At 42.2% G+C, this 24,986-nt stretch overlaps 1 protein-coding gene across 1 annotated transcript in view; it reads right to left on the minus strand.

The window, feature by feature from the left end:
• Positions 1-24,986, minus strand: part of vps8 (VPS8 subunit of CORVET complex) — a 129,300-nt gene that overhangs the window by 62,132 nt on the left and 42,182 nt on the right. The window contains exons 18-25 of the mRNA XM_079362628.1: positions 18,477-18,523; positions 18,295-18,384; positions 12,375-12,421; positions 9,172-9,394; positions 8,924-9,013; positions 8,496-8,547; positions 8,323-8,365; positions 225-297 (exon numbers count right to left, since the gene is read on the minus strand). Coding sequence (XP_079218754.1) covers positions 225-297; positions 8,323-8,365; positions 8,496-8,547; positions 8,924-9,013; positions 9,172-9,394; positions 12,375-12,421; positions 18,295-18,384; positions 18,477-18,523 — 665 coding nt within the window. The remainder of the gene's footprint in view (positions 1-224; positions 298-8,322; positions 8,366-8,495; positions 8,548-8,923; positions 9,014-9,171; positions 9,395-12,374; positions 12,422-18,294; positions 18,385-18,476; positions 18,524-24,986) is intronic.

Here is a 24,986-nt window from a genome sequence, read left to right on the forward strand (position 1 = left end):
CATATTTTTCAAAACAAAAAACTGCAACTTCATTACCTTGTTCAGCTATGATCATGACCACACATCCAAAGTCTATATTTTTTCTTAGCAAAAAATAGAACAAATACATTACTCAAATGTTTTTTAAAGATGCAACCTCTGGCAGGAAGTAAAGTGCGGGAAAGCAGATATGCAAGAATATACATCCTCAGTTTTAAATGAATACATATCCAGTACCCACGTACCTGGTTCTTGACTTGAACTACAAGGTCTTCAGGGATGTCTCCTAGCGGATATGCCCTTCCTGCAAGACAGCAGCTACACACACACACACACACACACACACACACACACACACACACACACACACACACACACACACACACACACACACACACACACACACACACACACACACACACACACACACACACACACACACACACACACACACACACACACACACACACACACACACACACACACACACACACACACAGATTCATGTTGAAAAGGCTTTGAAAAGGCTTTTGGCAAAGGCATTTCTTCCAGTTCATGTTCAAAGTGGTGGCTTCATTTTTGTGCCCCCCAACAAGTTGACGAAATAACCCTGAAAATAGTTCAAGTAATAATAAGTGCTTTTAGAACAAAATAAAATATAAGTGCTTTTAGAACATGATGTTCTAAACTAACATGGGTTGCAAGAAGTAGGAAAACCACATCTTTGACTGAAAAAATTAATGATTGAACACAGAGTAACGCTTGTCGAAGTAGCTCTCCCACTAATGATTCTCGTGAGGATGACCAAACAGGAGACACTAGCCTACGAAGCATTTTAAACAAACTCAAAGACTTTAGGCAGGACAACAAACAACAGCTCACAGAGATAAAACAAGAACTGTAAACTGTAAAACTAACAATCGACTGGAAGCAGCAGATGAGCAGATTGAAAAGGCAGAGTGAGCATTGCAGGCTGCAGCCATGATGATAAAACGGCTAACACAGCGGCAGGCTAACATAGAAGCTAAGCTGCTGGACAAGAGGGATGGGCTCGCAGAGAAAACATTTGAATCTACGGAATACCCAAATCAGCAGAGGGTAATGACACATCTAGCTTCCTGAAAAACCTCCTGAAGGATCCCCTTGATTTTCCACAAGATACAGAATTAAAGATTGAAAGAGCACATAGGGCGTTAGCGCTGAAATCCAATAACCCACAGGCAAAGCCCCAATCGATTGTGCTAAGTTAGCGAGTTACAGGGTGTAAAGGAGGAAGTGATCAGTAGAGTATGGCAAAAAAGATATTAAGATATATATATATAAAAAGATGTGAGATATTTCACAGCAGTACCTGCTTGTACGTAGACCAGTATTACCCATGTACAATACTTAAACAATGCATGGAACATGCTGAAGCAAAGAGATTGTTAAAAGAGAAAAAGGTGAAATTTCAGACTCCCTTTCCAGCCAAACTAAGAGTTTTCTACAGTAATAGCACTTGTTTATATCAAAGTGCAACCGAAGCAACAGTCGACATGGCTTTGCATGGATTTCCTGTCAACATCATACCAGCTGCAGTCAGTCCGGACTAACAGGAGATACAACTCCTGTCTACAGGGCAGGTGTCAGAGGGCCGACGTGGCAGAATCCCGACCCTGACGGACACTATCGATCATGGTCAGGGTGGCCTCCCAGCTGCCATACAAAGAGAAACTGCAGCAATTCAGGCAAATTACAGGGATGTGTTTTTTTGTTTTTGTTTACTACACTGCTCAAAAAATAAATGAAGGGAACACTAAAATAACACATCCTAGAGCTGAACGAGTGAAGTATTCTTTTTTTTTTTAAGCTTTATTTTTGGCCTTTTAGCCTTTATTGTAGGACAGTGGATAAATTAGAAAGTGTGAAAGAGAGTGGGGAAAGACATGCAGTACAGTTGCCACGGGCCGGACGCGAACCCAGGTGTAACACCCAAAATTAAAGTGGAAAAACACACTACAGGCAGATCCAACTTTGATGTAATGTCCTTAAAACAAGTAGTGTGTGTGGCCTCCACATGCCTGTATGACCTCCCTACAACGCCTGGGCATGCTTCTGATGAGGTGGCGGATGGTCTCCAGAGGGATCTCCTCCAAGACCTGAACTATAGCATCTGCCAACTCCTGGACAGTCTGTGGTGCCTTGTGGCGTTGGTGGATGTAGCGAGACATGATGTCCCAGATGTGCTCAATTGGATTTAGGTCCGGGGAACGGGCGGGCCTGTCGATAGCATCAATGCCTTAATTTTATAGGAACTGCTGACAGACTCCAGCCCCATGAGGTCTAGCATTGTCTAGCACAGGAGGAACCCAGGGTCAACCGTACCAGCAAATGGTCTCACAAGGGGTCTAAGGATCTCATCTGGGTACCTAATGCCAGTCAGGCTATCTCTAGCGAGCACATCGAGGGCTGTGTGGCCCCCCATAGAAATGCCACCCCACACCATTACTGACCCACCACCAAACTGGTCATTCTGGAGGTTGCAGGCAGGTTGCAGGCAGCAGAACGTTCTCCACAGCGTCTCCAGACTCTGTCACATGTGCTCAGTGTGAACCTGCTTTTATCTGTGAAGAGCAAGGGCACCAGTGGCAAATTTGCCAATCTTGGTGTTGTCTGGCAAATGCCAAACGTCTTGCATGATGTTGGACTGTAAGCACAACCCCCACCTGTGGATGTCGGACCCTAATACCACCCTCATGGAGTCTGTTTCTGACCATTTGAGCAGACAAATTTGTGGCCTGCTGGAGGTCCTTTTGCAAGGCTCTGGCAGTGCTGTTCCTCCCTGCTGCTGGGTTGTTGCCCTCCTCCACGTCTCCTGATGTACTGCCTGTCTCCTGGTAGCCTCCATGCTTTGGACACTACGCTGACAGACGGAGCAAACCTGCCTGCTACAGCTCTCATTGATGTGTTGCACTACCTGAGCCACTTGTGTCGGTTGTAGACTCCGTTTCATGCTACCACAAGAGTGAAAGCACCGCTAGAATTTAAAAGTGACCAAAACATCAGCCAGAAAGCACTGGAAATGAGAAGTGGTCTGGGGTCACCACCTGCAGAACCACTCCTTTACTTGAGGTGTCCTGCTAATTGCCTATAACTTCCCCCTGTTGTCTATTCCATTTGCACAACAGCATGTGAAATTGATTGTCAATCAGTGTTGCTTCCTAAGTGGACAGTTTGATTTCACAGAAGTGTGATTGACTTGGAATTATATTCTGTTGTTTAAGTGTTCCCTTTATTTTTTTGAGCAGTGTACTTTCTGTTTAGGGAGCATTCTAACAGGTGTAACACCCATAAGAGACAATGGCTGAAAACCATAAGTTTGAAATTGTTTCTTTTAACGTAAATCGAGTTCTGAACCCACTAAAAGGAGTAAAATTAGAAATAAAACGAATAAAGATGCACAAATTGTAGTCTTACAAGAGACGCAATTGAATTCCTATGAACGTGAAAAACTAAAAAGGATGGGTTTTTCTGAAGTGTTTTTTTCAAGCTATTTCAGCTGCTTTTGATTCTGTACCATGCCCGAACCCAGTTAAAAACTCTTATAATCACTTTAGTCCCTCTCAGCTTGATCAGTTTGTAGATAGTGCGGTGGATTCACTTAAGAGTTACTATGGATTCAATCTCCCCCCTAAAACAGAAGGCAATCAAACGACAGAGATTAGCTCCAAGGTACAACTCAGAAACCCGTACTCTAAAACTAACGTCTTTTAAATTTGAAAGAATGTGGCGCTCCACCAAAATGAAAAAATCACGTTTAATTTGGCAAGATAGTCATAATAGATGAAAGCTCTACGACAGGCCCGCACTGCCTATTACTCGTGTCTTATTGAAGAAAATAAAAACAATCCTAGATACCTCTTCAGCACTGTAGCCAGGCTGACAGAGAGAGAGTCATAGCTCCATTGAACCATCGATTCCTTTAGCCCTTAGCAGTAATGATTTCATGAACTTTTTTAATGATAAAATTCTAAACATTAGAGACAAAATTAGCAACCTACTACCCTTACTCAGTACAGATTCCTCCTATATTTTGGACACAGCAAAAACAATTCAAAATTCTGATACGAGCCTTGACTGTTTCTTTCCAATTAATCTTTCAGAACTAAACCGTCAACCTGTCTTTTAGATCCAATCCCAACCAAGCTGTTTAAGGAAATGTTTCCCTTAATTAGCAGCTCCATACTAGATATGATCAATTTATCTTTAGTGACTGGTTATGTACCCCAGTCATTTGAAGTAGCTGTAATTAAACCCCTCCTTAAAAAGCCTACTCTTGATTCAGGAACTCTAGCTAACTATAGAGCTATATCTAACCTTCCTTTTATCTCCAAGGTCTTAGAGAAAATGGTAGCTAATCAGCTGAGTGACTTTCTCCACGACAACAGCTTGTTTGAGGAGTTTCAGTCTGGATTTAGAGCTTACCATAGCACTGAGACTGCACTAGTTTGAGTAACAAATGATCTTCTGTTAGCCTCAGATAGGGGACTTCTATCCATGCTCATCCTGTTAGATCTTAGTGCTGCTTTTGACACGATTGACCATCAGATCCTGTTACAGAGACTAGAACGATTGCTTGGAGTTACAGCGACTGCTCTAAGTTGGTTTACATCCTATTTATCAGACAGATCTCAGTTTGTGCATGTTCATGATGAGTCCTCTATGTACACCAAAGTTAGCCATGGAGTGCCTCAAGGATCAGTGCTTGGACCGATTCTCTTTACATTATATATGCTTCCTCTAGGTTGTATTATGAGAAAACACTCCATAAACTTTCATTGCTATCCAGACGATACTCAGCTATACATATCAATGAAGCCCGATGACACCAACCAGCTATGTAAACTAGAAGCCTGCCTTAAGGACATCAGGACCTGGATGACCAGAAACTTCTTGCTGCTTAACTCAGACAAGACTGAAGTTATAGTGATTGGACCTAAGAACCTCAGAGAGACTTTTTCTGATGCTATAACGGCCCTTAGTAGTATCAGCATAGCCTCTAGTAACACTGTTAGGAACTTAGGAGTTCTGTTTGATCAGGATATGTCCTTTGATTCACACATTAAACAAATTTCAATGACAGCTTATTTTCACCTTCGTAATATCTCTAAGATCAGGCAGATCCTGTCGCAAAATGATGCTGAAAAACTAGTTCATGCATTTGTTACCTCCAGATTGGATTACTGTAATTCTCTTTTGTCAGGGTGCTATAGTAAATCTCTAAAGACCCTTCAGCTAGTCCAAAATGCTGCAGCTCGTGTTCTGAATAGAACTAGGAAAAGGGACCACATTACTCCTGTATTGGCTTCTCTCCACTGGCTCCCTATAAAATCTAGAATAGAATTTAAAATCCTTCTTCTCACCTACAAAGCTCTAAACGGTCAAGCACCATCCTATCTTAAAGAGTTCATTGTACCGTACTACCAAACCGAGAACATTACGCTCCCAGAATGCAGGCCTGCTCGTGGTGCCTATAGCCTTCAGTTATCAGGCACCACTCCTTTGGAATCGTCGACCAGTTGGGGTCCGGGAAGCAGACACATTGGTACTTTTAAGAATGGACTTGAAACTTTTCTTTTTGATAAATCTTATAGTTAGGGCTGGCTTAGGTATAGACCAGCTCATAGTTATGCTACTATAGGCCTAGACTACCGGGGGAACTGGCACCAGGATCTCTTCTCTCTTTCTCTCTCTCTCTGCTTTCATATCTTATTACTGCTTGTCACTATCTTTATATTGAAGTTACTAACCTCTCCTTTTTCTGGGAGCTGCTAAGCTCTCTTAGGTTCTTCGGTTCTGTTGATGAGGATGGCCTGCCCAAACACCCCCCCCCTCCTATCCTACCCTTCTTTCTGCATCTTATCCCATCTTCCCCATCCCATTTTCAAGCCCAGCGCAGTTTAGCAGATGGCTGTTCCGTCATCAGCCCGGGTCTGCTGAAGATTTCTGGCTGTTAAAGGGAAGTTTTTTCTTGCCACACTATGACGGATTAAGCTGGGCTCTTGTAATATAGCCATAAGTAAGGTCCTTTACCTGCTTGTTGTAAAGTGTCTCGAGATAACATCTGTTATGAATTGACGCTATTCAAATAAAGATTGATTGATTGATGATTGATCATATAAATCAGGCGGAGGAGAGGAGTAGCAATTTTATTGTCTCAAAGAAACTCCTTTAAGTTACTGGGCAAGAAAGGGAGATATCTACTTATTTCTGGAAATATAGAAGGTGTCAAAAAAATGCTTATAAATGTCTATGACCAGACTGGATTCTTCAAAAGATTGCCCACAAACCTCTCTCCAAAAGAAACTTAGAAATGACATGTCAGAACTGGGTGTAATGGATCTTTGGAGGGACTTCTATCCAACAAGACAAGATTACACCCATTATTCTTACCCCAATTCTGCATATTCCAGAATTAAGTATTTTTTTTATTTTCAACTTACTAGTATACTTAATTGAACCTTCCAACTCATTTTTTTTTAAATGATGAAGCTTTTAGACTTCTTCAGTCTATTTTCAGGATATAAACTTAATGTTCAAAAAACCCAGATAATGACCTTTAGTTTTACTCCAATAAAACAGCTACAGGGACAATTCAGGTTGAAGTACGATCAGAGTAGTCTGAAATACTTAGGTATACTGCTACCGAAAGAAATTCCCACATGAGGGAAGATTAATTATAACCCCCTTATGACTAAATTAAGATCACATATACAAAGATGGAACTGTAACCCGTTTATGAGTCTCACACAGAGGATTGAATCTGTTAAAATGATTATCCTTCCAAGATTTTTATTTCTTTTTCAGACTCTACTTCTTGATATTTCTAAAAAAAAAAAAATTCTGAATGGAACAGAATTATCTCCAGATATATTTGGCAAGAAAAAAAACCTAGAGTTAGGTTTAAACATTACAACTCCCCAAAAGGTAAGGTATGACAGTAACACATATGAAAGATTATTTTTACTCAGCTCAATTAAGGCCATTGTTGAATCTATGCAAAAAAGACTACAAATCCAGATGGAAAGACATTGAACTTTCATTTAATGAGAACTGTCCAATCCAGTCAATTCTTGCTAATAATTACTGAGGGAAAATTATAGATGATATACAGAACCTCAGGATTAATTTCCAACTTAGAGCCTGAAGAGGTATTAAAAAAGAGTATTATAAGATGGTGTGCCTATGATCATGAGTTTAAGCCTAACCAAGTGGACTCCAGATTTAAAGACTGGACAAGTAAAGGAATAACCACACTCTTTCCAGTTTCTGATAAGGGGCACTCGATGGATTTTCAGACTTTGAAGACAAAATATGCCCTCAAACAACAGGACTTCTACAGATATTTACAATTGCTGCATTATTTTTACAAAGTGTTGAAACATTCCCCACCAGACATGGATGAACCTGTACTGAAGGAATTCATAGGAGCTTAAAAATCAGACGTACAGAGAGGTTCTATATGCAGACTAGAGAAAGGCTTCATGACAAAAAAAAACAACATATTCGACAGCATATGTAAAAAAAAAGAAAAAAAAAAAAAAAGAATAGGGGAAAAAGAAGGGAATTTCACAATCTCAAATGAAGCATAGCAGAATTATTGTGACTCTCTGTGGAAATGTACTAACTCATAAACATGGAGAGAATTTGGATAGAAGTGTCTGATCAGGTTCTTTATAACCCCAAAACAAAAATCTTATTTCACAGGAGCGGTTCCAAAATGTTGGTAACAATGTGGGAGCCAGGATGCCAACCATTGGCACATACTTTAGGATTGTCCAACAATTAGAAATTTCTGGTCAGAAACCCACAATATTTTGAAAGTCATATTTACAGAGACAATACCATTTGAGTTGTGTAGTTATTTTTTGGTGGAAAGTTGACTGTTTTGTTGGGTACTTCAATGTTCTATTTGGCATTTTGATAATGGCCTGTAAGAAAATGATAACTAGACACTAGCTACATCCCCCCACTACACACACACAATAGAGGAGTGGGAGGATATAGTTAATGAAATCTATATTTCAGAAGTCACACTTCTAGCTTGCATCGACTTAGCTTGGCTCTGATAAAGGTGGCAACTAAAAAAAAGTTATTTGTGTTTATTTTAAAAAAAAAGTCCCCACGTACAAGAAACTATACTGTAGATTCACTGGCCATGCAAAGGACTGCAACATTCTTTAGAAGTCTGCTTTGGTCTACACCAGGTAGATTATATGTATTTTATAACTGTTGGATATATTGTATGGTAGCTGCAAGACTTGATGGCCTTTATGTAGAAACCAATATATCTTTGGGACTTGCCTTATGTACACCAGAAGTTTGTTCCCCATCACCACTTCTTCATCTGTCCAAAAATACAAAAAGGGAAACATTGAATAATATATTCATGTTTTATTACACTATGTACAACAGTTATACTAAAAATGGTTGGTGTAATCAACGCCGAGTACAGAGAGTGTGGTTTTCAGCCTTACCTGTTAGGCTCCTCCCATACTTAAGTGGTGGCCCAATCACTGCAAAGAGTTTCTAAAACACAAACATAGAGTAGGCAACAGATAGTGTAATTTTATTAATTATCATCTGCCATCTAATGTCGTCTTATCAACAAAGAAAAAATACACGTCTACAAAGTAATTATTTGAATCAAGAGAACATTTTGCTTCTTTCAGCTATCTTATCCATTGGAGCTCGGATCCAAAACACACTAAATGACCCATAGTTTTGTATGGTGACAACAGCACACTAACGGTTGAGTTAGTAGGCGGTTTGCATACTGTTTGAATATGTAACAGCAGTATGTACGTTTGTGGTTTTGAACATAGCCTAAGTGACGTCACCCACAGGTCTAACACGTACAATTGCATTAAGTTCAACATTTTAAAAGTGAAACTAAAGGACTTGCCTCCATAGGCGTTATGAAGTCATTCATTCCCCTGTTGAAAACGTAGATCATTGCATCATGGAGTTGGTTCTCCCAACATACTTGAACCACCTGAACATGTACACACAGATACACAACCTTCAGTGACAATGATTCAAATGGAAATAAAGATTCTGATTATTCCGTTTTGTTGTAAGGGCTGGCTAGTTTTAGCTTATTGAAGGCAACTGCTGAATTAAGGGCTCTTTACAATCCAAAGACACACACACCTGCTGAATATCAAGATTGGTGATGTCCAGGTGAACAATGCATCTCTCCAGGCTTTCCATTTTACCAGTGCTATGGTAATGAGCTAGGAGGTCCCGCATGATGGGAGTGGTGAGGTGACCAAGGCGGTCCGCAACAATGTATGACTCCAGTGATTCCAGAAAGACACCCTTGGCAACCATGTTCTCCGCCAGCTGAGAATACAGCTGGTTAAACAGCAGGTCGCTGTACACATAGACAAACATACAACGACATAAAAAAAAATTGTTTATCTCGATAGATAACATCTTTGATCTCTGTAGATGAATATGGTTTCATAAACTTATCATTTTTTATCATTTTCTTTGACAATAAAAATGGTAAAAGCCAACTCTGTCACGGGTGCGGGCAGAAAACAGGGAGGAAGGACCAAAATGCAGGTAAAAAGAGGTTGGTTTAATTAAACAGAAGGCAACAAACAAAACTCATTTAAAATAAATCCAAAATGTCCAAAATCTACAAGGAGAAAAACAAAGTAAATCCAGGGAGCAGAGGAAACAAACAACGGGCTACAGACTGACAACACATGGCACTCAACAAACTACAATGAAATGACACAGAGGGTAACAAAGACAGAGACTAAAGCCCTGTTTCCACCGAGCGGTCCGGCTCGGTTCATCTCGGTACGGCGCGCATTTTGCGGCGTTTCCATCGACTAATCCCGGGAAAGATTCCCAAATAACCGATCTGTACTGTCCCACTTTTTGGGACCCTTCCGTTAGGGTGCCAGTATCTGGGCTTGTAAAAAGAAAAAAGCGCCTGGACAAAATTTAGCGCCAAAACCGTTGAGCTGACCCGAAAAGGTGGAGCTAAACACTGCAGTCCGTTGATTGGTTGAAAGAATCGTCACTTCCCATGTTATGTCGGCAAACAAAACTCTGCTGTGTTTGAACCATTGACTACACTGCTGATTGTTTACGTCTGTATTTCTCCTCGTGGCACACAGCCTCTAAAACAAAGCTTGATTGAGTTTTGTAATAAAGAGTCACATGTCAGTGACAGAGTAGATGAACTGCTGGATGTCATCCAGCGTTGGTTTTGTTTGTGTAGCGTTTTTCTCATTTGTTGAATTTTTTAGTTAGCTGTTAGCGGTTGCTATCATATGACGCTATTTACATAGCGGCTATCGTCATCCGGCTTACACGCCGCCTACCGAATAGGGCACGGGTGGCTGTGGAAACGCTAACGGGATCGGGCTTAATCGAACCAAACCATACCAAACTGTACCGATCCGTACTGGATTGCTGTGTGGAAACGGGGCTTAAGACCTTGTCCACACGTAGCCGGGTTTTTGTAAAAACGAATATCCTGCTCCCTCCGTCTAGAAACAAACACACAACCTCCTTTTTTAGAGAAAACTTCCTCCACACGTAACCACAGAAGTGCATTTTTATGCACGTTCATAAGCATGCCTTACCTTTAGGTGGCAGTAGTTCCCCAAATCCTATCCAATCACAGTAAGCTTCCGTCTCTCAAAGTCACTTAAATAATAAAATAACCATCCTTAACATTGTCCATGTTCTTGAACATGGAGCAGTATCTGGGCTCGTAAAAGAAAAAAGCGCCTGGACAAAAAACAGCGACAAAACCGTTGTGAGGGCATCCATATTGTTTGCGAATGTAAACATAGGTCGCATATGTGACGTAAGAACATATTTTGTCGCAGGCAGTGACGTTTCGAAACGCAAAACCCTGGTTATTGACGTCCACACGCAAGAGTTCACAAATCTTCTTTGGTCACTTTGGTCAGAGGTTTTTAAAAGCTTCGTTTTTGATTCCGTAAATCTGTGTTTTCGTGTGGATGAGAGGCCAAAACGTGGAAAAAATCTTTGTTTTGTGAGATACCCGGCTACGTGTGGACGGGGCCTAAATAGACCAAGGGTAATCAGACACAGGTGAGGACAATGTGGGCGGGAACAAAGAACACAAGACCAGAAAACCTGATCTGTTAGGAAGAGACAGCATCCATCTCACTTTTGATAATGCAGCTCTATAATCTAGAAAAGTAATAAGTCTAATAGTTCCAAACCGTGACAACAACAGTTCCGACCAGGAGGTACAGTAGAGCTGCAGTCTTACACGCCCCTCTGCGCTTCATTTAGAGCAGTTTCCCAGCCACAACAGCTGTAACTAATTCTGATTATACAAAAGGTTCTGCGTCTGTCCCCTGGCCTAGACCTTTTTTTACAAGTTATCCAATCATAAATATTAAAGGCATTAATCATTGAAAAAATCCTAAAATTAAAACTATGAAAACAAACAACAATTCAACACTTCAATACGGACTATTAAATTTGAGATCATTAACATTTAAATCTCCGTTATAAATGATCTGATGTCAGATAATCTTATTGATTTACTTTGTTGATCAGAAACCTGGCTGTGTCAAGATCAGTTATGTAAGTTTAAATAAATTAACCCATCCAGGTCATTTAATTACTCTTCTACCTGGAGACACTGGCCAAAGTGGCAGCTATTTTTAATTCTAGTCTTCTAATGAACCCTTGACAAAAGTGCAATTATACTTCTTATGAAAGCCTTGTTGTTAGTTTTCACAACACGTCTCAAAGAACCTTTCAGCCACTTATATTATAGTTTACCGCCCTTAGACACCTATTTTCTGAAACCAACGTTGCTGTTGCAATTAATTTGAAAGAATGTGGCACTCCACCAATAGAGAAGAATGTGTTTTATTTTGGCAGGATAGTCTTAATAAAAATATGAGGGCTCTGCATCATGCTTGAGCTGCCTACTACTTCCTCTCTAATCGAAGAAAAAAAACAACAATGCTAGAGACCTTTTCAGCACTGTAGCCCGTTTAATAGAGTCAAAGCTCCATTGAGCCATGTGTTCCCTAAGCAGTAATGATTTCATGAGCTTTTAGGATTAACAGCCCCCCATAGCACTTCGACTGCACTAGTTAATGTTACAAATAATCTACTTTTACTGTGCTCATCCTGTAGGATCTTAGTGCTGCTTTTGTCACAGTTGACCACCACATACTATTACAGGGACTGCTTTAAGTTGGTTTAAATCTGCATCTGATCATATGTACTGTATGTCTAGTTTGTTTCAAAAACTTCTAGACACACATTTTTTTTCTATCAAGATCTTTCTTATGTAGTTACGCATTTACACCTATGTGTCTTAAATGTTGGGTACTTACGCCCTTTTAAGAAGCAGGCAGTAATCCACCAGGACTGGAACTACATCCTAAGAAAACCATAAAGAGACAAAGATCAAGATAGTGACTTGTAATTTTCAATCAGTAAGGAACAGCAAAGAAAAGAAGAAAAAAAAACATCATGACTCTCCACAGTTAAAGTATATAGACCAGTGGTGTCCAAACTTTTTTTCTTGCAGGCCAAAATTGTCGCATTAGAATCGCTCACGGGCCACAGGGTTTTTTTTTTTTTTTTTTTTTTATATTGGAAGGAACTTTTTGTATTTTGACCTCTTCAAAAAATAATGTAAATGCACTATAACTAATTGCAGTGGGAAACTGCTGTGTTCTAATTTTTTGGAAAGAATAGTCAGGCTTTTATAGGTCTCCCTCGCTAACATGAAAAAGAAAAAAAGAACGAAATATGCCATCTGATGAGGCCTGGGGCCAAAATCTTCTGATTCTTCGATTTGAAGTCAAGGGCCACAAAAAATCCACTCAAGGGCCACAAATGGCCCCCGGGCCGCACTTTGGACACCCCTGATATAGACTATACAGTGCCTTGCGAAAGTATTCGGCCCCCTTGAACTTTTCGACCTTTTGCCACATTTCAGGCTTCAAACATAAAGATTTAAAACTGGATTTTTTTGTGAAGAATCAACAACAAGTGGGACACAATCATGAAGTGAAACGAAATTTATTGGATATTTCAAACATTTTTAACAAATAAAAAACGGAAAAATTGGGTGTGCAAAATTATTCAGCCCCCTTAAGTTAATACTTTGTAGCGCCACCTTTTGCTGCGATTACTGCTGTAAGTCGCTTGGGGTATGTCTCTATCAGTTTTGCACATTGAGAGACTGGAATATTTGCCCATTCCTCCTTGCAAAACAGCTCGAGCTCAGTGACGTTGGATGGACAGCGTTTGTGAACAGCAGTTTTCCGTTGTTTCCACAGATTCTCGATAGGATTCAGGTCTGGACTTTGACTTGGCCATTCTAACACAGGGATATGTTTATTTGTGAACCAGAGATGTAGATTTTGCTTTATGTTTTGGATCATTGTCTTGTTGGAAGACAAATCTCCGTCCCACTCTCAGGTCTTTTGCAGACTCCATCAGGTTTTCTTCCAGAATGGTCCTGTATTTGGCTCCATCCATCTTCCTATCAATTTTAACCAGCTTCCCTGACCCTGATGAAGAAAAGCAGGCCCAAACAATGATGCTGCCACCACCATGTTTGACAGTGGGGATGGTGTGTTCATGGTGATGAGCTGCGTTGCGTTTACGCCAAACATAACATTTTGCATTGTTGCCAAAAAGTTAAATTTTGGTTTCGTCTGACCAGAGCACCTTCTTCCACATGTTTGGTGTGTGTCCCAGGTGGCTTGTGGCAAACTTTAAACAACACTTTTTATGGATATCTTTAAGAAATGGCTTTCTTCTTGCCACTCTTCCATAAAGGCCAGAGTTGTGCAGTATATGACTGATTGTTGTCCTGTGGACAGAGTCTCCCACCACAGCTGTACATTTCTGCAGTTCATCCAGAGTGATCATGGGCCGCTTGGCAGCATCTCTGATCAGTTTTCTCCTTGCATGAGCTGAAAGTTTAGAGGGCCGGGTCTTTGTAGATTTGCAGTGGTGTGATACTCCTTCCATTTCAATATTATCGCTTGCACAGTGCTCCTTGGGATGTTTAAAGCTTGGGAAATCTTTTTGTATCCAAATCCGGCTTTAAACTTCTCCACAACAGTATCTCAGACCTGCCTGGTGTGTTCCTTGTTCTTCATGATGCTCTCTGCGCTTTAAACTGACCTCTGAGACTATCACATAGCAGGTGCATTTATACGGAGACTTGATTACACACAGGTGGATTCTATTTATCATCAATAGTCATTTAGGTAAACATTGGATCATTCAGAGATCCTCACTGAACTTTTGGAGAGAGTTTGCTGCACTGAAAGTAGAGGGGCTGAATAATTTTGCACGCCCAATTTTCAGTTCTTTATTTGTTAATACAGTTTGAAATATCCAATAAATTTCGTTCCACTTCATGATTGTGTCCCACTTGTTGTTGATTCTTCACAAACAATTACAGTTTTATATCTTTATGTTTGATGCCTGAAATGTGGCAAAAGGTCGAAAAGTTCAAGGGGGCCGAATACTTTCGCAAGGCACTGTATATTAGACAAATTAGGCAAAAGGGTCTCATCCTCTGTTCTTAATTATTCATTAAACTCTTTTGTTTCCCCATTAATGTTGTGAAAGTCATTAAATGAAATTGTCACATTTTTAGTTTAGTTTAGAGCCCACACCCATTAACATGTTAACACATTAACACTCTGAAAAGTGCACTACAAATAAAACGTATTATTATATTTTTATTATCAGTGTTAAATTGTTTTTATTCATTAATGTGGTTGTTAATTTAAAAAAAAAAAAGATAGAACATTTAACTTCCATTAAATAAGATTTCCATTAATTATATTTTTGTTGCTTGATTTCACCTTTGTGAAATCAACCTTGTGGGCGGCTGTGGTAGAGTCATTGTCTTTCAACTGGAAGGTTGAGGGTTCGACCGTCAGAAGGTCTGATGTGTCCTTGGGCAAGACAGTTATCACCAATTTTCTCCCCCTGCTGCGTCAGGAATTTGTATGAATGGGATTGGTTACTTCTGATGGTCACCTAACATAGCAAACACTGCCATCAGTGTGTAGATGGGTAGGTTTGACATTTGTAATTTTTTTATTTTACAGGGACAATGCATATTAAAAAAAACATTATGTAAATTTTCCAGAGTTAGCCAAAAGGCTAATTTTCATCTGCTGTCCCTTGCCAGATCTTACTAAAGGCTTCCTGGAAAATCAAAGGCTACCTGGAAAATCAATTACATGTGGTGTAAAAAGGCTTTGAGTAGTCAGAAGACGAGAAACGCGCTATACAAGCTAAAGTCCTATTACCTTTGTCAACTCTAGTCAGTTGATCGCACTTGTGCCCGACTCTCCAAAGAGACAAGACAGTTGTTATTCCTTTTTTGAACTGACATATCTGAAAGAAAGAAAGTCCCGTTTCTACTCAGACTCTCATTGGCTAGTAGTTTAAGAACAGAAAATGGAAGGTCCTGAATAATCAAATTCTAGGTCCCAATTGAAAGATCAGAGTGCTTGAATTAGCACAGACAATACTGTTGAATATTGACAGAAATATGAATGAATGCGGTAATTTGAACTAAATCTTTTAGTGGATTTGGATTGTAGGGACTCTTGCTGAGAAAGATTTGTTTGTTTGTCCTTGGTCTGACAGATGCATCGATGAACTACCCTTTTATCCTTTTTAACTCTGTAGCACTTTGAGATTTTATAAATGTAAATTGCTTTACAAATAGAATTTATCATTATTATTATTATTATTATTGATTGTGGTAGAATGGTTGTATCTTGAAATGGTTACATGGTCAAACCATAACGATATTAGCTTTCTAGCAATGTATTGCATCAATGACATACACAGAACAGCAGTTTCTGTTAAATATGTTGATTATGAGAAAACACTTACAGCCCGCAGAGCTCTTAATAGCCTCATTGGGAATTTTTCAACTCTATCCACCCTTGGACATCCTTCCTCATTAATTTACACATTTTGAACTGGTCATACTAAAATAGCTTCTACTTTATACACAATAGATCCAACAACTAAGGTAGGCAATATAACAAATGTTATATCCAGTGATATATTTTATACATTGATAGAACTCAGTGACAGCATTTCAGTGGAGCCCAGTCTTAAAAAAAATGTTTTCCCATATTTTGTCAGAAATTGCTTTCTTTTGCTAATGGATGCCTAAATTGTCTGCAACATAAGTCTGGAAAAACCAGACTACCTACATATTAACCAAAGACATGATATTGATGTCTATCTACTCATCCCACTCTCAGAAAAAGAGATTATACGTGACTCCAAAATGCTGTAACATCTATTGACAGCCAGGAATGTAGGCAATTTACCTACAATTATTGTAAAGTGGTTGTATTCTGTCACATTTGTGCCTCTATGGCATACTGGAGACTTTAAGATCTGTTGTTTTCCAAAATGACTATTCTCCCAACGTTCCTTTATTTCTTTCAATCCATACCAACGTTTATCCCTAAATCCTTTTTTGACTCATTGGACTCACTTATAACATCCTATATATATGGAAGGGCAAGAGACCTCGACTAGGTAAAGTTCATCTCCAAAAATCAAAATACGACGGAGGCTTGGGTCTGCCTAATTTTTGCTTTTACTAATGGGAAGCGAATATACGCTGTCTTACTGCCTGGTCTTACTTTCATTACCAAACTTGTTGTCCACTGGGGGTGGCTACGGAGCTGAAATCGGGCAAAAACATTTCCATCCTAGCTCTGCTCGGATCTTCTCTTCCTCTCTCTTCGAGTAAACCACTGGACAACCCAGTGGTCTGGCACTCCATAAGAGTGTGGGTCCAGTTCAGGAGATACTTTGGTTTTAATGACTTCTCTCTCTCGAGCCCCGTCTGGTCCAACCATCTTTTTCAACCTTCTCTACTTGATCCTGCATTTCACGAGTGGCACAGACGGGGCATTAAACGTTTTAAGGACCTCTTCATAGAAAACAGTTTTGCTTCATTTGAGCAACTCTCTAAGAAATTCAGCCAACCGAGCACTCACTTATTTAGATACCTGCAACTTCGTCACTTCCTCCGTAGTCAATTACCAAACTTCCCTGAGACACCTGACACGCTCGTTGTTGATGCTCTCCTCAACCTGCATCCCTCACGAAAAGGGCTAATATCGATAATATATGACAGACTGGCAGCTATTAAACAGGCCCCCCTTGACAAAATCAAATCTTCCTGGAAACAGGATCTAAACCTGTCTATTTCAGATGACACTTGGAGTTCAATTTTTAAACTGGTCAACTCAACTTCCCTCTGTGCTCGTCATAGCCTGCTACAGTTCAAAGTAGTGCATAGGGCCCACATATCAAAGGCTAAATTATCCTGCTTCTATCCAGATGTTGATCCCTGTTGTGATAAGTGTAGGACTGCTGAGGCTTCTCTTATCCACATGTTCTGGTCGTGTCCCAGTCTGGAAAAATACTGGAGAGACAATACTGAACATTGTCTTCAGTCCTTCATCTGAATTTGGAACCTAATCCTCTGCTGGCTATTTTTGGCACCACAGGAGACGACAACCATCTCACTCCCAGTAAGCGCCGCACAATCTCATTTGCGTCACTTTTGGCCAGGCGGGCCATTTTACTGAAGTGGAGGGATGCTGCTCCGCCCACCCACGCCCAGTGGCTTAGAGACCTTATGGCCTGTCTAAAGCTTGAAAAGATTCGCTATTCAGTCTGCAACTCAACTATTAATCTTGAAAAGCTGTGGGGGCCTTTTCTGGAATACTTTAGGAACCATCAGTAAACTTAATTGTCCCAGACCTCGGTTTTCCTACAATAAAAGCAGACTTGTTTATCTTTTAGCTTTCCAATAACCCGGCTTCCAGCTCTGTAACTTTCTAACTTTCCGACTCGCTCCAGGCAAGAGACAGTGTGCGGTTTGTCTTTTTTTTTTTTTTTTTTTTTTTTTTGGGGGGGGGGGGGGAGTTGTTTGTTTTGTTTTATGTCTTTCTTTGCTCTTTTTCAAAATTGTTTACGCCTTGTTTCTACCGATTGAGGATGTGTGGGGGTACAGAAAGTGATCAGTAACTGTAGATGTGTGATGCGAACTATCTCTGTACGTTGGCACCTATATGTACAGTACAAATGATAAAGTGTACCTGTATATTTCCGCTGATTTACAGTTTGCACACACCCGATGTCTACCTCTGTATACCTGTACTCCCTCTCTGGAAATGTGTAAAAAACTCAATAAAAATATTCTTGAGAAAAGATCTGTTGTTTTCTTACTTGAAAATGCTGCTCCATTACTTGGATCTTGCCTTGTTCTGGACATTTCTTTAAGGAATGCTCTGAAAACTGGAAAAAGATCTCTACCATCTACAGACAGAGAGTGGTATACATTAAAAATTAGCTCAAGAAAGTCTAAGACTGTCAAATTTTAATTTAACACAGACGATATTTGTTCTTACCTTATCAGCTACCACGCCCTTCTTTTTTACTGGATCTCCATAAAGGCCTAGGATAAACACACAAAACATATACTTTTATTTTGTAGCTATAGTGAAGCACACATTGCACCCTTTAATGGAAAAATGGTACTTCCTTGATCCAGTGCTGTAAAGCAAGGCATATTTGTTATTCTCTAATGAATCTTCTTAGCAATGGACGACAATAATGCAAGGTTATATCAGTCAAAAGTGGAAGTCAACGGGGGCACTAGTGAGCATGCCACAACTCCTGGAATATGGGTAATAAAATGCATATTTTTTGGACCTGGCATCTTTTCAAACTTCAGTGTGGGGCTTGCTTAGGGCGTGAGCCTCGCTACTATATAACCATTTACCAAATTACTGTACTGTTGAAGCTATTTTCTTCGGCCAATGTACCTCTTCTTTTTTGTTCTAAGCTTGCAGCACAGACTCTCTATTGTCTTCTCAAGGTGCAACACTTCAAGGACACTTTCTGAAACTAACACACAAACAACACTACCCCACCTCTGCTAAAACTTCTGCTGAGACAGCACACAAGCATTTTAGAGGATGCAACTTACTGCAACTACTGTATATAATCCTGTGACTTTCGACATTTGTGGTCTACTCTCTGGTTTTGGTAGCTGACGTGCATGTCAGCGAGGTAGATCCTCAGCTGAGACAACGCCCTCGGTATCTATATTGCATTTCCTTGCTTCATTAAACCTTCTGGTTTATTCAATTTGAACCTGAGTCTCTTCTCTCCCTTCTCTAAGAAAACCAACACACACAAGGTGACTTAAAAAACCCTTAGTGACTTGGTGACCGCCGACATTGTCTGGAGTTGGGTTGAGAAGGCCTCAATGAAGGAGTGGTCGCGTAGGACCCACGGCTCGGTGGAGCTGTGGGGATTCGCCCTTCAGACAAACACGGTGCACCAACTAGATGTTCCGGTCCAGTAAAGGACTGGGTTGTCCTACCAGTGAAAACAGTGAGAACTGTTCGAAGGGTTACCCGCGGTTTTGATTAGTGCAGATTAGGTCTCTATGTGTTAAGAAGTTTTTAACAATACCAACTTCAATGCTAAGGGGAAGCCTGTGGTGAAAAAATGGATGTGTATCAAAACTGTTTGTGTGACTAAGCTACAACCCCCAGTAGCTGGCTGCAGTGGTCATCAGGACTGCTGTAGAAGCTTACCAGTTAGGCCTTGCAAACAGAGCACTGCACCATACATGTCTGTTTTGATCACGTTTTTATATTCCTTTTCGGCTGTGTTGTAAACTGAACTGAGGTTGTAATTCAGTCGGACATCTACTGGACTCAAACAGTAATGACATTTCTGTGGATTTATTACCGGAATCCCTAAAACAACAGCTTCAAACTTTGGGATTACTTCGCGAGCCAGTTGACCCCCTGGAGAGGAGACGTAAGCGCAAACGATGCGAACGAAAACAAAAGAGAGGTAAACGTGCAGGTATAAAAGCGAGGCTCGCTAAAATGCCCTACAGGACTGCTCTTCCGACTATTTAGCTGGCAAATGTAAGATCTTTGGACAATAAAATGGACCACATAGAGCTGATGAGAGCTGTGCACCGCGACGTTAGGGACGGCTGTGCGTACATATTCACAGAGACATGGCTGAACGAACGCATCCCGGACTCCGCCGTTCAGCTTGAACAATTCACATGCTACCGTTCGGACAGAATCCTTATTAAAGGAGGAAAGAAGAAAGGTGGTGGAGTCTGTGTCTACATTAGAGATGCGTGGTGTCGGGATGTAGCTGTCGTATGTAAGCACTGTTCACCGCTGGTGGAGTTTATGATCATAAAGTGCCGTCCTTTCTATCAACCGAGGGAGATTACAGCGACCCTGCTCGCCTGCTATATCCCTCCCACTAACAACAACGCGGATAGAGTCGATGCACTTTGGGAACTTTACAACGCCATCAGTGAGCAGCAGACAGCCCACCCAGACGGATTTTTCATCATCGCAGGGGATTTTAACCACGCAAATCTTAAGACGGTTTTACCCCATTTCCACCAACACGTGAACTTCCCCACAAGAGAAGGTAACACCTTAGATATGATTTACACATCTGTTAAAGGTGCTTACAAGGCGTCACCCCGTCCCCACATTGGCCACTCTGACCACATCAGTGTAATGCTAATGCCAGCTTACAGACCCAGGGTTAAAGTCACCAAACCGGTTCTGAAGCAGGTATGTGTGTGGCCAGAGGGGGCTTCTGCTGCACTGCAGGACTGCTTTGAAACCACAGACTGGGAGATGTTTAAGCAGGCAGCCACCTACAACAACCACACAGACATTGAGGAGTACTCAGACACTGTTACCTCCTACATCAGCAAATGCATTGATGATGTCACCACCACCAGAACCATCACCACCCGGGCTAACCAGAAGCCATGGCTGACAGGAGAGGTACGCGGGCTACTGAGGGCCAGGAACATCGCCTTCAGAGCTGGAGATGCAGTCGGCCTGAGAACAGCGAGGGCCAACCTGTCCCGTGGCATCAGGAAAGCTAAACATAGCTACTCACTTAAAGTAACCAGACACTTCAAGGACAGCAGAGACGCGCAGAGCCTGTGGTGTGGCATCCAGACCATCACGGACTACAAACCCAAGCCACAGACCTGTGACAACAACACCTCTCTGCTGAACGACCTAAACAGCTTCTTTGCCAGGTTTGAAGCAAACAATAGCATGCCCGCACAGAAGACCACCCCTCCTCCCCACGACCAGACCCTGTGCCTGACTGCAGCCAGCGTGAAGAGAACCTTCTCCAACATCAACACCCGCAAGGCTGCAGGTCCAGACAACATCCCTAGCCGTGTGCTGAAGGACTGTGCAGAGGAGCTCAAAGATGTCTTCACAGACATTTTCAACACTTCTCTGAGGCAGACTGTTGTTCCAACATGCTTCAAAACGACCACCATCATACCCATTCCAAAGAAGCCATCACCATTCACTCTCAATGACTATAGACCCGTTGCACTGACCCCCATCATCATGAAGTGCTTTGAAAGATTAGTCATGGCCCACATCAAATCCTCCCTTCCCTCCACCCTGGACCCCTACCAGTTTGCATACCGGGGCAACAGATCAACCGAGGATGCAATCTGCTCTGCTCTTCACCCAGCCCTCACCCACCTGGACTCCAAAAACTTATACGTCAGAATGCTGTTGATAGACTTCAGTTCAGCATTCAACACCATCATCCCTCAGCAGCTGATCGGCAAACTGGACCAGCTGGGGCTCAGCACTTCCCTGTGCAACTGGCTGCTGGACTTCCTCAGCGAGAGGCCTCAGACTGTGCGGGTTGGCGGCAACGCATCAAAAACCACCATCCTGAGCACCGGGGCCCCCCAAGGCTGTGTGCTCAGCCCCCTGCTCTTCACGCTGCTGACCCACGACTGCACTCCATCCTTCAGCAGCAACCACATTGTGAAGTTTGCGGACGACACAACAGTGGTCGGTCTCATCTCCAACAACGATGAGACGCACTACAGGATGGAGGTGGGCCAACTGGCCACGTGGTGCAAAGACAACAACCTCTTCCTGAATATCGACAAGACCAAGGAGGTTGTTGTCGACTTCCGGAGGGCCCCCACTCCCAAACCCCCCCTGACCATCGACGGTGCTCCTGTGGAGAGAGTGAGCAGCACCAAGTTCCTGGGGGTCCACATCAGTGAGGATCTCTCCTGGACAGCAAACACCACATCACTGGCCAAGAAGTCCCAGCAGCGCCTCTACTTCCTCCGTAAGCTGAAGAGAGCACGAGCATCCCGACCCATCATGTGCTCCTTCTACAGACGCACCATCGAGAGAATCCTGACCAGCTGCATCACTGTGTGGCTGGGGAGCTGCACTGCTGCCAACCACAAGACCCTGCAGCGCACAGTGAAGGCGGCTGAACGGATCATCGGTGTCCCGCTCCCCTCTCTTCTGGACCTCTACGGCACCCGCCTCACCCGCAAAGCAACCCGCATTGTGAGTGACCCCACCCACCCCTCACACAGCCTCTTCAGCCTCCTGCCATCGGGGAGACGGTACCGCAGCCTGCGGGCCGGCTCTACCAGACTGAGAAACAGCTTCTTCCACCAAGCTGTCAGGAAGCTGAACTCTCTTCCGTCCGTCCCCTCCCTCCCTCCCTCCCTCCCCTCCCCTCCCTCCCCTCTCTCCCCTCTCTTCCCTCCCCTCTCTCCCCTCTCTTCCCTCCCTCCCCTCCCTCCCCTCTGCCCCCATGAACACTGAACATTGGAACCTCCTCCTGTTTGAACATTGAAACAGAACCCTGGTCACTTATTGCACATTGCACGCATGCACAAGTTCACTTTTCTTATAAATCTGGTTCTATACTCCATTTTATTTAACTTAATACTTTTGCACATTTAGGTTTATTATTGTAAATATTATTTATCTTTTTACATCTTTTTTACCTCTTTTTAGCTTGTTTTATTTTATTTACCTTTTTCTTATCTACATTGCACCGTGGGGAGGGGGGAAACGTAATTTCGATTTCACTGTATGTCTGACATATTTTGGAATTGACAAATAAAGAACCTTGAACCTTGAACCTTGAAGACTTTTATTGACTGAAAAGCGCACATCATACACCATGTTAATCTAGACAGACTGTTACAGCAGAAAGAAACAGAAGAGGCTATGGGTTTACAGACCCAACTTCTTAAATTACAGCTCAAGGACGCTCAGAACAAACTTAACGCCGCTAAGAAACACATTCAAGCACCCACTACACCTGCACCTACATCCGCCCCTCCAGTAGTGTCTACTTCTTTACAGGCCCCTGTTTATCAACAGCAACAATGGGGACCTTCAGGTAGGTTCCAAATCGGTTGTGGAGGTACAGGTAGAGGGCGTGGTCCACCCAGTGGCAGAGTGTTTGGTAATCAAAGGTACAGAAGGAATGGGTCTGGTAGTTTCCACTGTGGGGAACAGGGACATTGGAGAGTACAGTACCCATATTTACAATAGTCCCAACCCCACGCTCACCCCTATGAGCATGATTCTTAAACTCCCCCTCCTTCACAACCCCCACCACCTCATCCACAACCCCACCAGGCCCTTTCCCTAGTGGTAGTGACTCATTTTAGGTGTGCCTGTAACCAAGAACCAACAACCCAGCAGACCTGGAACCTATCGTAAATGTTACTGTAGGCAACCAACATCTCCCTTTTATGATCGATACAGGTGCTAGGTACTCCTCTGTAAATACCCCTCTTCCTGCTTCCTCTTTTACTATGTCTGTTCAGGGTTTTTCGGGAAAACCAACAACTCTTCATTTCTCAACACCACAGTCATGTGTGGCGCGACCTGACTTTTTCTCATTCTTTTCTGTTAGCTCCTGATTGTCCTTTAATTCTGTTTGCACAAGACTTGTTGCTACAACTCAGACTGGAGGTGTTACTCTCGCAGGGACACAGTTTGGTGCGGATGGCCTGTGGAAAGGTTGTTAGCTGTGACAATGTGTATGAAGGACAGAGATAGTGTGTTGTGGTGCAAGATGGATTACAGCTCGTGGTTGCTGAGACTGAGGACACTGCTGTTGTTTACTGGGGCCAGGTGCTCCCCCACATTGATGAATCAAGTGCTTTACTAGAAGACTGTTTTCTGCACTGGCAGCCATGGATTGTTTTCCTGCATGATTACAAGCCACCCAAAGACATTCTCCACATCACCTTTAATTACACCTGTCACCCTGGCTCTCAATATGACTTTGACTTTTTGGACACAGCTAGTAACACAAACCTTTGTTCTACTGCAAACATTTATGTTGGTCCAGAAAGTGTGGTCGCTGCTGTCACGCTGCCAAAGGAACTGTTAAAGTTTTTTAAGCTTGGTTTTTCCTCCACTCCCCACGTCAACCTCATGGTCCCTAACCAAGACAACCCCCAGGTGTTGGGACCCATGGTGAAACATTGTCTCGAGGCTACAAATTGGGAGCAAACTCAACATGCAGATCTTTTCTATTCCCCCTTTCTATCCTCTAACAAAATTTCTCACTCCTCCACACTCCGCCTTCTGTTTGAACATGTGTCACGTCACTGTCCTCTTTCCTCCTACTCTGATCACCCTTCCTCTGTTTCTGTTTCTGTTTTATCTACTCTCCCTAACTCTTTATGGTCTGCTGGCCCAACTGATGTAGGCCTGATTGATATGGAACCCCTTGATATCCCTCTTAAATCAGATGTACAGCAATATCAATATCCACTCTCCTCACATAGATTAGATAACATCTCTGTCACTCTTAAAGGTTTACTTGTAAGCAAGGTCGTCGTCCCCACCTCCAGCCCGTGGAACACCTTATCTGTCATGTTTGGGGTTTCCACATGCAGTTTTTGTTGTTGTTTCCCTGTCTGTCAGTTCCCTCGTGTCTCCCTTCCCTCACTAATCATTCCATTAGGTTCAGCTGCGGTCACAGCTGTTTCCACTCATCATCATCTGGCTATTTAAGCTGGCTCCTGGTGCCAGATT

The sequence above is a fragment of the Symphodus melops genome (assembly GCF_947650265.1).
Source record: "Symphodus melops genome assembly, chromosome: 15".
Taxonomy (NCBI): domain Eukaryota; kingdom Metazoa; phylum Chordata; class Actinopteri; order Labriformes; family Labridae; genus Symphodus; species Symphodus melops.